Below are 12,934 nucleotides of genomic sequence, written 5' to 3'. Positions count from 1 at the left end.
TATAAAGCCTTTTTAAACCCCCAATCTAAAATGGAGTATATTCAAGCTTTATATACAGTTAGGATTTTCAAAAAATCGATTTTTTTTTTTGCGTTTTCTTAATATATATATATCTGAGTATGCACGTACAAAATTTCAAGTCGATCCGACGAATATTTTCGAAGTAATAGACACATTAGTGATGGCGATCAATCCTAGATTATCCTTCGATCAATCACTAGATTATTTATTATATTAATGAAATTTATTTGGCTTTTGCATTTTAGATGATCCAGTCCAGAGATATCGTGCTCACCGCAAGAGGCCTTTTTTTTGCGGACCTCTGCAAAATTGGCAATATCAACGTTCCCGATCATTATTTTTGGCAATAAAAAATATGTGAATATAGTTTAAGGTTGTCATAATATACCTGCCAAGTTTCAAATCAATAAACGAAATAGTTTTCTTAGAACAAATTCTTGAAAAATGCCTTTTTTTCGACCTCCTAACTGTATATAACCCCTTAAGCATCAAAGCTTTACATAGCTTTCATTAGTAAACGTTTTTCAGTTCTTCTCATTCAATTATTTTAGTTTTTGTTTTTGTGTTCCTCGTATGCTTTACACAATTTCTTCGTATAGAGTTTTCCAAGTTTTTTGATTCCTCCTAAACTTAGCTTATACTAATCGAACTCATATAGTATGCAAAAGAAACCAATAAAAGCAGCATAGCGCACATAAAACTTATTTTAAACACAAAAACTAATGATACAGAAAAGTAAATAAAACACTTAATTCTCATAAAATACATAATATTAATACAGCAAAAGAGAAAGCAGAAGAAAAACGAAAAAACGAAATTTAGCATACAGAAAACTAAAAAAAAAAAAATAATGTAAACTTACAAGTTGCTTAGATATCATCAGTACAGTCTTAAGAGAAAATTTACGGGAACAAATATTGAAGAGATCTTCTAAGGACAGTCCCAATAACTCTAATACCATGGCATTATAACGGCCACCACATGTGCCCAGATAATACACACGCGGTATACCCTCTGGACAATTATCTATTTTGTATGTTCAAAGGATGTCACACAACACACGTCAATGGTGGGTGCAGTTTTCAAAATATTGATGATTTTTTTATGGTTGTTGGTGTGTGTTGGTGCAGGTGATGAGTAAAGTAGGATCCATGATAACAAGCGGTTGTAGCATATCCGGTGGCACAGCATCACAGCACAGCACAGAGGTGTTTTAGGAGTTTCAAATGCAATTCATCGATTGGACGTATTTGGCACGCGACGAGCAGAGGTTGGTTGTCATTACAATTTTTTTTGGAGGAATTGTGTGCGTTGATGGATTTATATTTGTGAATATATATATTTTTGGTATTTTTAGCAATAGATGAAAAGCACGCGCGCAGCAACAGCAACAACAATTAAATGCAATATACAACAAATGTAAAAAAATATAAAAAAAAATTATACAAATTATTCTCGATTTCAAAATATGTTTGTATGTGTATTTACTACAGCCATTAAGTGTGTAGATTTATTACAAGAATTTGTTTTTTGAGATATGTATGTTTCTTTATTTGCTTTTTTGGCAGCTCATTTTCTAGTGCGGTTTGTCCGTGGGGAATTTCTAATTTTTCACTAACGCACCGACCTTCGAAATATGTTCGAGAAAATCTATTTTTTTTTTTCTTACTTAATTATAATCGATATTGAAGCCTTCGGTTCTTCATAACAAATGTGCCTTTGCCCCACAATGCGGGGACCTTCGAAGGTAATGACGGTGCAAAACTTTGAATTTTATAACAAGCAAAATTACAAGATTTTATTTTATATGCGAATGTGGTAAAGGTGGGATATTCACTAAGTTAAAAAGCGTGTGAAATAGAAACAACCAAATAAATAGCTGGACATATTGCTTAATAGCTGAATGAAATTATTCTTTTGATGAAAAAATGGTTCACTAAACTAAATAACTTATTAAACCTTTGCAAAGCTTTTGAAAACAACTAAGTTTGGAACCAATGGTTTCTTAACATATCAAAAAAGAAAAAAATACACGAAAGCTTTTATTTAAAAAACTGCCTTGTGAAAGCTTAATATTTTTGAGTAAATATCATAAAATTTCCGCAAGCTGTACAAGCTGTAAAAAAGCTCTCTTTCTTTCCTATAAAAATAACTAATAAAATACATATATTTCACTTCATTTCAGAAGCTCTCACTGAGCTTTAGATTTGAAAAAAGCTTTATTTCGTTCGTATAAAAATAACTAACAAAATATATTTCACTTCATTTCAGAAGCTCTCACTGAGCTTTAGATTTGGGAAAAGTTTTCTTTCTTTCGTATAAAAATAACTGACAAAATATATTTAAATTCATTTCAGAATCGCTTACTAAGCTTTAGTTTTGGATGCGTGCTTACAAAAATTCGAGCTTTGAGCGAAAGCTTTAGAAAACTTGACTTTTGTTAGTTTTCTGAAAGCGCATATACATAAGTATAAAAATACATATAGCTGCAACGTTGCGACTGGGCTTTAAATAAAAACATTGTAATCAACGAGCTTTATGCAACAGAGCTTTTACAAATTTAAAACTAATATAAAATTATGAATTAAACTTTTTATAAAAAGCTTTAGATTTTATAACAAAAACTCATAAATGAGCTTGCAATCTAACTAGCGTATCTACTAAAGATATCAAAAGTTTTTGCTTTCAGACTAAGTAATTCGAAAAGCTTTGTATTAAAGAGCTTTCACTTCTCCATTTTTTAAAATCCGTAAAATAATGTAAAAGCAACCTTGTGGCACTTTAGCTGGCTACTTTTACATCAAACTTTAATGAAAAAATTAATACAAAATCATGAAGCTTTTTAAACTTCTTATAAAAAGCTTTAGATTTTATAACATAAATCTTAAAAACTTTTAACCAGCGTATCTACAAACGTTGCTCTAAAGTTTTTGCTTTTAGAATAGGTAATTCGAAAAGCTTTGTATTAAATAGCTTTAACTGTTCCATTTTTTAAATTAGAATCCGTAAAATAATTTAAAAGCAACTTTGTGGCACTATTAATATTTCCAAATATTTAAACTTTCAAATTTAATGGAAAATTAATAAAAAAAAAATTAAAAAGCTTTTTAAACTTTTTATAAAAGTTCTAGATTTTATAACAAAAATCTTATAAATGAGCTTGCACTCGCACATTTAATTAGTTATCTAAAAAAAGTTACTCTAAAATGTTTGCTATAGCACCAACTAATTCGAAAAGCTTTGTATAAAGAGCTTTCATTTTTCCTTTTCGTAAGTTATATGCGAACAAAAATTTAAAAATAAATTTGTGGCACTTTAACTGCATACTTTTACGAAAAAATAATATAAAAATAATTATGAAGCTTTTTAAACTTCTTATAAAAAGCTTTAGATTTTACAACCAAAATCGTATGAATAAGCTCGCACCCACACTTTTAACTAGCGTAGTAACTCTAAAATGTTTGCAATTGCACCAAGTAATTCAAAAAGCTTTGTATTAAAGAGCAAAGGAGCTTTCACTTTCCATTTTTTAAATTAAAATCTGTAAAATAATTTAAAAGCAATTTTCTGGCTATTCTAAAGCTTTTGCTTTCAGACTTAATAATTTGAAAAGCTTTCACATTTTTTACCGGTATATATAACAACTAAAGTCATATGTATGTATATCGAACAAGCTTTCATGTTCTGTTTCGTAAATTAACTATTATTAAAAAAAAATAAGTTTTTGTCTCCTATAAGAAATATTAAAAAAAAATTATTGTAATGAAAAATATTTGGTTGTTTCTATTTCAAAAAATTAGTATAATTTTATGTTAGAAATTTCGATTTTTTTCACTTTTAATTTCTAGGCAGCAACTTAAATGAAGTAATATGCAGAGTTGGAGTTTTTAGTTGAAGGGAAAGGATTCAGTAGTTAAAGGTTAAATATTGTAATATTTTTTATAGTTTTAAGTAATTGAAAGCGATTACATACCATGTGATCCTAATAGTTTATAAAACCTATACTCTAAATGTAGTTGTGGAGCCTTTGACTTCATAGGCTCCATTTTTATTGCTACGTGTTCATTGTTGTACAGATTTTTGCCTGAAAGTAAAGGAAAATATATTTAAAGATATGTTTAAAAATATTTAATTATATGCACATACAATAAAATGCTTTGCATAACTACATATAAATGACAGAAATATGCATTTTCAATAAAGTTCTCAATAAAAATTATAACTCAATTCTTTCGCAGTATTGGACAGTTAAAAACGCAGGCATTCACCGAGAGGACACTTTAAATTATAGTTGTTGTAGATGGCAGTTCATGCTGACACATATTTTTTTATGATAATCTATATATGTATATATAACCTATATGCAATACTTCTGTTATGCCTCACGGTCACTTTACATATAACCGAACAGACATTACACTGCGCAGTTGCCATTCCATTTCCATCATGCACTCATCAGCACCGCATCACCAGCAGGCAACGAATAGATATGACAAAAAAATATACACAGAAATGCAAATTAATTTTTTGGCGCACAAGTATATGGAATATTCGTTAAAACAATCACAAATTGCGAAAAAACCATTCCATTGATCCGAATTCGTTTGCGTGCACAGGTTATCCTACCTGCTGCATCAGCGCCGCTTGAACTGGCGCTGCCATTGCCACTGCCACCGCTGCCGCTGCCACCAAAAAAGCACATCCGTCGTCCTATTGACGCAGAAACGCAAAGTAAGGAAATAAAATATTCATTTTTCTGGCATAATATTGTTTATTTTTTTATTTCTTGTTAATTTTTGTGCGTGAAAACTCAGCGAGTCGACGAAACATACATACATACAAACGTACTGTTAATGGATGGATGATTACAGTTGTGTTGGATATTGCGTTAACTCAATGAACGCGATGATGGAAAAAGCAAATAGGTCAACCATACCCGCTGTTGCAGTTATTTCCACTAAAAATCGAGCGCTCAAACAAAGTAAAGGCGATAACTGGGAAAATTTTGGAAAAAGAAAGCGCCAATGCTTGCAGCCGAGGGAAAGAACCTACCATCGACAATTTTTATACTCTCGCAACAATGTTGCTAAGGAGAGTATTATAGTTTTGTTCACATAACGGTTGTTTGTAAGTCCTAAAACTAAAAGAGTCAGATATAGGGTTATATATACCAAAGTGATCAGGGTGACGAGTAGAGTCGAAATCCGAATGTCTGTCTGTCCGTCCGTCCGTCTGTCCGTTCGTATGTCCGTCCGTCCGTCCGTGCAAGCTGTAACTTGAGTAAAAATTGAGATATCATGATGAAACTTGGTACACGTATTCCTTGGCTCCATAAGAAGGTTAAGTTCGAAGATGAGCAAAATCGGCCAACTGCCACGCCCACAAAATGGCGGAAACCGAAAACCTATAAGGTGTCATAACTAAGCCATAAATAAAGATATTAAAGTGAAATTTGGCACAAAGCATCGCATTAGGGAGGGGCATTTTTGGACGCAATTTTTTTGGAAACGTGGGCATGGCCCCGCCCCCTATTATGTTTTTTGTACATATCTCGGAAACTACTATAGCTATGTCAACCAAACTCTATAGAGTCGTTTCCTTCAGGCATTATCATATACAGTTCAAAAATGGAAGAAATCGGATAATAACCACGCCCACCTAACATACAAAGGTTATGTTCAAAATCACTAAAAGTGCGATAACCGACTAACAAAAAACGTCAGAAACACTAAATTTTGCGGAAGAAATGGCAGAAGGAAGCTGCACCCAGGCTTTTTTTAAAAATTGAAAATGGGCGTGGCGTCGCCCACTTATGAACCAAAAACCATATCTCAGGAACCACTCAACCGATTTCAATGAAATTCGGTACATAATATTTTCTTAACACCCTGATGGCATGTACGAAATATGGGTGAAATCGGTTCATAACCACGCCTTCTACCAATATAACGCTATTTTGAATTCCATCAGATGCCTTTTCTGTATAATACTCGTATATACATACATTAGGAAATGAAAATACAATTCAATACTCAAAGTACACAAATTGATCTAATCTAATTAATTTTACAGCAAAATAAAAAATTATGTAAATTATTATCACTTTATTATGCGAGAGTATAAAATGTTCGGTGACACCCGAACTTAGCCCTTCCTTATTTGTTGTTAGTAGTTTACCCTCTTAGGGCACACTGGGAATACATTGTAACCCTAAATTGCACCCTAAAGTTTAGAAATTAGGTTATTACTCTAACTACAGGGTGATTCAGGCGCAAGTTTTAAACTTTCAAAAACAAATTAAATTTTGACTTCGCTTTGCTCAACTTATGGTCGACGAAATCGGTCTACTGAACGTACTATTCGCAACACCATCCATTAGCCATCTTGAGACCCGGCATTCATTATTGGATAATATTTGACCGAATAGACCACGTCCAGCACGCAGTAAAGAAAAATACATGTATAGCAGCCGTAGTTGAGAGTGTACACGCAGACCGTGGAGAGTCGATTCGGCGCCGTTCGCAGCAAATCGGACTGCCGAATTGGTGCACTTTACGTCGAGATCTTAAATTGAAAGCGTACAAGATACAGCTTGTGCAAGCTGAAGCTGCCTCGCGCTGTTGAAAAGTTTCACGAAGATCCGACGTTTTCGAGCCAAATTTTGTTCGGCGATGTGGCCCATATCTGGCTCAATGGGTATGTAAACAATCAAAATTGCCACATTTGGGGCGAAAAGTAACCTAAGGAGATTCAAGAGCTGCCATTTTATCCAGAAAAAACTGTGGTGGGCCAGTGGAATCAAAAGAGGGAGAGTATGACGTCCAAGACGGCCATCAACATCAATAAAATAAAGGGATTGGTGTTTGAGAATTGACGATTAACAGTCAAGTCAGTCAGGGAACTTACTGGCATCGTTAGAATATCGAAAGGATCGGTGAAAACTATTTTGAAAGATCATCTGAGCCTAAGGAATGAAGGTGAAAGAATGATTTCTAAATTTCACTAAATTGAAGGTGAAAGAATGATTTCTAAATTTCACTAAATTTTTTTTGAAAAGCAGCGTCGCGTTAACGGCTATGAAACAATGGTTTCCAGCTAGCTGGTTGTCACTGGTTGTATTATTGCTGGCGGTGAGTATTCGATCTATGCTTGCGACCCGGAAACAGATGATCAATCGCCCGAATATCGTTGCAAAGGTGAGTCGAAGCCGATAAAAACACGTCAAAGCACTTAAAAAAAATCAAGGTTATATTCACAGTTTTCTTCGATTATCGATGTGTTCCTTCTTACCGGCCAAACTGTCAACAACGAATATTATTTGAGTGTTATGCGTCGTTTGGGCGAAACTATTTGTAAAAAAAGTTTGGAATTATGGAACAACTCTCGGATTTTGCAACACGATAATGCACCGTCGCATTCGGCTAGGACGATGAGTTTTTCGTCAAACTTTCAACCAATATCGGGCCGCAACCAACGTATTCGCCTGACTTAGCTTCGTGTGACTTTTGGTTCTTAAGCGAACTCAAACGAACGTTCCGGAGAAATCGTTTTGAGTCAATTGAAGACATTAAACGTGAATCACTACGAGCATTGAAGGCTATTCTGGAAATTGACTTTAACAACTGTTTCGAGGATTGGAAAATGGTGGCGCAAGTGCATTGGGGCCAAGGAGGATTACTTTGAGGGAGAGGACATAGATTTTGAAGAATAAATTAAGAATTCTAAAATTATAAACAAAGTTTTATAGTATCTTTGGCTCATAGTAGTATTTTATCTATATAACGTTCTCATGTTCGTAAAACAAGTTTGCACAAACACAAACACACGCTGATTAATGCTGATTAGTTACGTAAATAACTGTGAATAGTAAACAAAACAAAATCTGTAAACACAATAAATACGCTGAGCCTGCAAAACTAATCTATGACCGATAAATTGCGATGCAAGAAAAAATGAAATACAATAAAAAAAATTTAGCAGCTTTTTGCGCAAATAAATTAAACGAAACCTGCAAATGAATTAATAAATGCAAAGCAAACAAATATTATCACTTGGCAAAAAGAGAAAAATTATTTCTGCAAATAAACTTATTGATGAATGAATGGACATTATCACGCATACAACTGCTGTTGTTGCAAAGGGAGGAGAGGGGAGGGCAATGCAAAAATATAGTATATGAATATTTATGTGCAAATTTAATGGACGCGCATGCATTTGCATTTACCAGCAATATGTAGGCATAAAAAATCAATTGAAAATGCAATTGTGTCAATGACTAAAGTCAACAACATAAATACAACGTTACTGTTAACGAACACTCGCGTGCTTGTTATTGAGCTGTGGGAAGCTGACGCTGTTACGCCTGTAGCAGTACAAAAAAATACAAGCTGCGACTGTTAGAGACTGCTGTTATATATTTGCTGTTATACTCGATTTTAATTTGACGGACATTCTTTTATTGACATTCAATTTAGCATTGACAAGTGAGAGGTGAAGCAAATGTGACATTGCACACAAACGAATTGCAGGTAAACAGAAAAAATAATAATTGAGACAAAGTTTTTGATAGAAACTGTGCACATAGGAATTTGAAAATTTACTCAGCTGCTCACTGAATGGGAAACGCGGTGGAAATTTTAAAAGCACTCAACAAGGTTTCTCAGTAAGTCAGCTGGTTGAGCAATGCAATAACAAGTGTCTTCGATTCGCCATTTGTCTGCTAGCTAAGAAAGTTAGAGTCACGTCAATGAGTTGAGTTTGATGCGACATTAAAGGTAAAAACGGGTGCCTGTCTGTTTGTCCGTTCGTCTGACCGTGAAAGCTGTAACTTGAATAAAAATTAGCATACAAGTATGACTTCGTAAATGGGCGTAGTAATCGGGCCATTGTCACACCCACAAAACGCTTTAACCGAAAGCGTATAAAGTAGCATAACTAAGCACAAAATTAAGATATGGCATAGATTTTTTAAAAGTAGACCGATAGGGACAGCAAATGACGCCATATTTTTCCCAGCTCTTTTGACAATTCTTTTCAGTAACATTTGCCATTTCATCATGGAAAGATATACGATCGAACAACGACTCGAAATTATTAAAAATTTACTAACGAAATTCGGAGTCAGTGGCCTCAGCTTTAAGAGCGCTACGTCCAATTTATGGTCGTCATAATCGTTCTGTCAGATCAACACTTGAGCGTATAGGGAAAAAGTTTGAATCCACAGGCACAGTACAAAATGTTGCCGTGCCAGTGAGACAAGGAGGTGTCCGTAGTGCCGAGAATATTGCAGCCGCTTGCGTATCAACTCAGAAAGACCCAAATCTGTCTCTCTTACGACATTCTGAAGCGTTGGTTGGCAAATTTTGCGAAAATTTCTGGGCATACATCATTATAAGATCAAATTAATGCAAGAACTAAAGCAGATTGATCGAACCAGAATTGTCGTATGTTCGTGAATTGGACTGGCCAATACTTGAAAATGATCCGGATTTTCATGGAAAAATCATTTCAGCGTTGAGGCTGAGCGATGCACTCCATGAGTCACCATTGCATCCCGGTTTATGCCTCTGTTTATGGGCCGCCGCAGTCATTGAGCCGTACATCTTTCGTGATGATCAAGACTAGCAGGATACTGTGAATGGGAATCGCTACCGCTCAATTATAGCTGAATTGGTTGCTATGGACTTGGACAATATGTGGTCCCAACAGGACCACGCCACAAGCCACACAGCGAATGTCACACAATCGATTTATTGAAACCCAAGTTTGGTAACGTCTTAACTCACGAAATTGCCCAATCAATGGGCCGCCTCGGTCGTGCGATTTGGCGCCGTTGGATTATTTCCTGTGGGGCTGCGTCAAGTCTATGATCTATGCCAAAAAGCCAGCGACGATTGATAAATTTCTTACGAATATCGACCGGTAAATTACAGCAGTATCGGCCGATTTATGCTTGAAAACCGTCGAAAATTGGATTCAGCGTCTGGACTTCTGCAAGCGTGACCGTGGTGGTCATGCAAACGAAGTCAAGTTCCATACATCATGGCATCGAATGTACTTTTAGAGTAATAAAGAATTTCATTGATATCGCAAACCGCTTTTGTTTTATTTGTAGCGCTCTTATTGCAAAACCCGTTATATCTCTGTGTATGAAAAATGGTTTCAATCGGATCAAGTTGCAAGAGTATGAAATATTCGGTTATACCCGAACCTAGCCTCTACTTACTGGTTTTTTTATATTTTAAAATTGTAAGACTTGAATAAATTATAATTGTATACCGAAATTACTTTATTTGACAAATTATCTGTTCAAATTTTAACATAGACTATTTTCTAAAAGAACTCTGCAATATCCGAAAACAAAAGTTTCGGACCGGTTAGGTCTAACCATACAAACGGACCGATCAAAGGTACAGAATACAGCCGAAGTTAACGTTTTTTCTTGTTCTTTAATTTTTTTTTTTTTTGTGCGGGAAATTCTAGCCAACAACGACGCAGGCGTGAAAGCAGAACGAGGCACAAAATGCAAAGCAAAGAGAAATAAAAGAATGCATAAAAACGCCTGCATGTCGGCCGACTTTGAAAAATTGTAACTTTATAGCATACATCATAAAAAAACATGTGCATGCTTATTGAGTGGTTCTTAAATAAAAAAAGGAAAATTTCGCTTCGTTAACAATGCAATGAAGAATATAACACATAAAATTTGATACGGATTGCGATTGGAAGTGACTAAAGACATGTCATATAGGAGTGAGAGTTTAGCTATAGAAATTTACCTATGCGGCAGTCTTTGACCGTTTATAGAAGACATTTAGGATGTGCTATATATATGAGTTTACTTATCGATTGAAATGATGATACTACAAAATCATTAACGCCTTTCGCAGCAACTCGGACTGACGTATGGAACGACTTGGCGCATTTTACGTCCAGATCTCAAATTGAAAGCATACAGAATAAAGCTTGTGCAAGAACTAAAACCGCTCGCTTCACTCTATGGGCTCTTGAAAAATTCCAAGAATATCCGACGTTTTCGAGCCAAATTTTGTTCAGCGATGAGGTACATTTTTTGACTCCATTTGTACATAAACAAGCAAATTTGCCGCATTTGGAGGGAAAACTTTAGTATACCGTCCCAGGATTTCGGAAATAAACTGGGTATGGTGGGATAGAGGAGGTTCTCCAGATAAAGAATATAATTACCACTATTTAAATTACATATTCTTTCGATTTATAATTACTTTTACACTTATATTTTTAATTTTTATGTATTTACTAACACTTCATTAAATCGTTTGTACACATTTATTTTACATTACTTATACGAGGGCTGCTATATATATTTTGGCCTAGGGCAACACTAAGTGTTGCCAGGTACAATCTGACATTTCCATTGGAAAGTTTGACATTTTTTAGCATAACATCACTCAGAACGTTTTGTCATTTAATCGTGAATTGTTTTATTTACAGGGAATTAAAAAATTCATCTCGGCCAAAAAATCGAATAAACTCGTGAACATTTTCGTGCGATCATTTTTCACAACTTTCGACGTGGATTATCACGACAAGAGTGCATCGATGAACTAAAATCTTTGTATGGCTATGAAGCACCATCCTATAGCACTGTGAAAAACTGGTACAACGAATTCAATCGTGGCCGCCGCTCGCTCAAAAACGAATTCCGTGAAGATCGTCCAAAAACAGCCGTTGTGCCAGAAAACATCGATGCCGTACGTGAACTGATAATGCAAGACCGTCATGTAACATACCTTCAGATAGAGGCATGCCTATGCATTTCTCCCACCAGCATACATTCGATATTGCATGAAGACCTGGCCGTAAAAAAGGTTTGTTCTCGTTGGATCCCGCACAATTTGACAATCGCTCAAAAAAAGGCTCGTGTGGATTGGTGTAAAGAAATGCTGAAAAAATACGATCGCGGTGCTTCAAAAGACGTTTATAAGATCGTCACAGGTGACGAATCATGGATCTATGCGTATGAGCCCGAAACAAAACATCACTCGACAAAAAAATAAAAAATAAAAAAAATAAAAACAAAAAAAAAACCATTTTCGTTGATAAATATGCCTATTTTCATTATTAGGCCAGAAATATGTATATATAGCAACCTACGTATAGTTCAAAAATGATTTTATTCTAGAAATCCCGGGACGGTATTCTAAAGCCGAACGAGGAGCAACATAAAGAGACTCAAGAGCTGTAATTTCATCCAGAAAAAAACAACGGTTTGGTGTGGTTTGTGGACCAGTGGAATCATCGGTTCATATTTCTTCCAAAATGATGTCGGTGAGAACGTAACCGTCATTGGCGACCGTTATCGTGCCATGATAACCGACTATTTGATGCCTGAAATAGAAGCTAGTGATCTCGGCGATACTTGGTTTTAACAAGACGGCGACACTTCCACGCATTATGCCACGCATCGCATTATTCAATGGATTTATTGAGAGAACACTTCGATGGCCAGATAATTTCACGTTTTGGGCCGGTTGATTGGCCACCAAGATCATATGATATCACACCGTCAGACTTTTTCCTGTGGGGAAATGTAAAGTCTAAAATCTATGCGGACAATACCGCTTCGTTTCAGGTCTTGGAGCAAAACATGACTCCTGTCATTCGCTCGAACGAGTCATCGAAAATTGGACTCAACGAATGGACCAACTGAGACCAACATTTGAAATCTTCAAAAAATAAATGCCAACGAATTTTCTTTCGTGCTATAATAAATACTCTTCACTACATTTGAAGTTTGTGTGTTTTTTCTTTAAAAATAGCACGTTGTCTCCCTCCCCATTTGTCTTCTTATATGAGTTTATTTTATTTCTCTTTCACTCAAATTTCACTCTTTATTTGTTTTTATTATTATATTCTGTTGCTGTTTTGTTTC

General features: G+C 35.1%; 1 protein-coding gene across 13 annotated transcripts in view; it reads right to left on the bottom strand.

The window, feature by feature from the left end:
* The window catches only part of LOC120782369 (casein kinase I), a 131,459-nt gene that overhangs the window by 34,155 nt on the left and 84,370 nt on the right, over positions 1 to 12,934 (bottom strand). For 9 of the 13 annotated variants that reach the window (XM_040114712.1, XM_040114673.1, XM_040114626.1 and 6 more), the window contains exons 3-4: positions 3,995 to 4,105; positions 884 to 1,047 (exon numbers count right to left, since the gene is read on the bottom strand). In XM_040114712.1, coding sequence (XP_039970646.1) covers positions 884 to 1,047; positions 3,995 to 4,105 — 275 coding nt within the window. The remainder of the gene's footprint in view (positions 1 to 883; positions 1,048 to 3,994; positions 4,106 to 12,934) is intronic. The other 4 variants (XM_040114679.1, XM_040114634.1, XM_040114619.1 and 1 more) reach the window with 1 other exon arrangement.

This window comes from Bactrocera tryoni, chromosome 1 (genome assembly GCF_016617805.1).
Source record: "Bactrocera tryoni isolate S06 chromosome 1, CSIRO_BtryS06_freeze2, whole genome shotgun sequence".
Taxonomy (NCBI): Eukaryota; Metazoa; Arthropoda; class Insecta; order Diptera; family Tephritidae; genus Bactrocera; species Bactrocera tryoni.
Note: the sequence above shows the minus strand (reverse complement) of the source record. Positions and strands in the feature narration are given on the sequence as shown.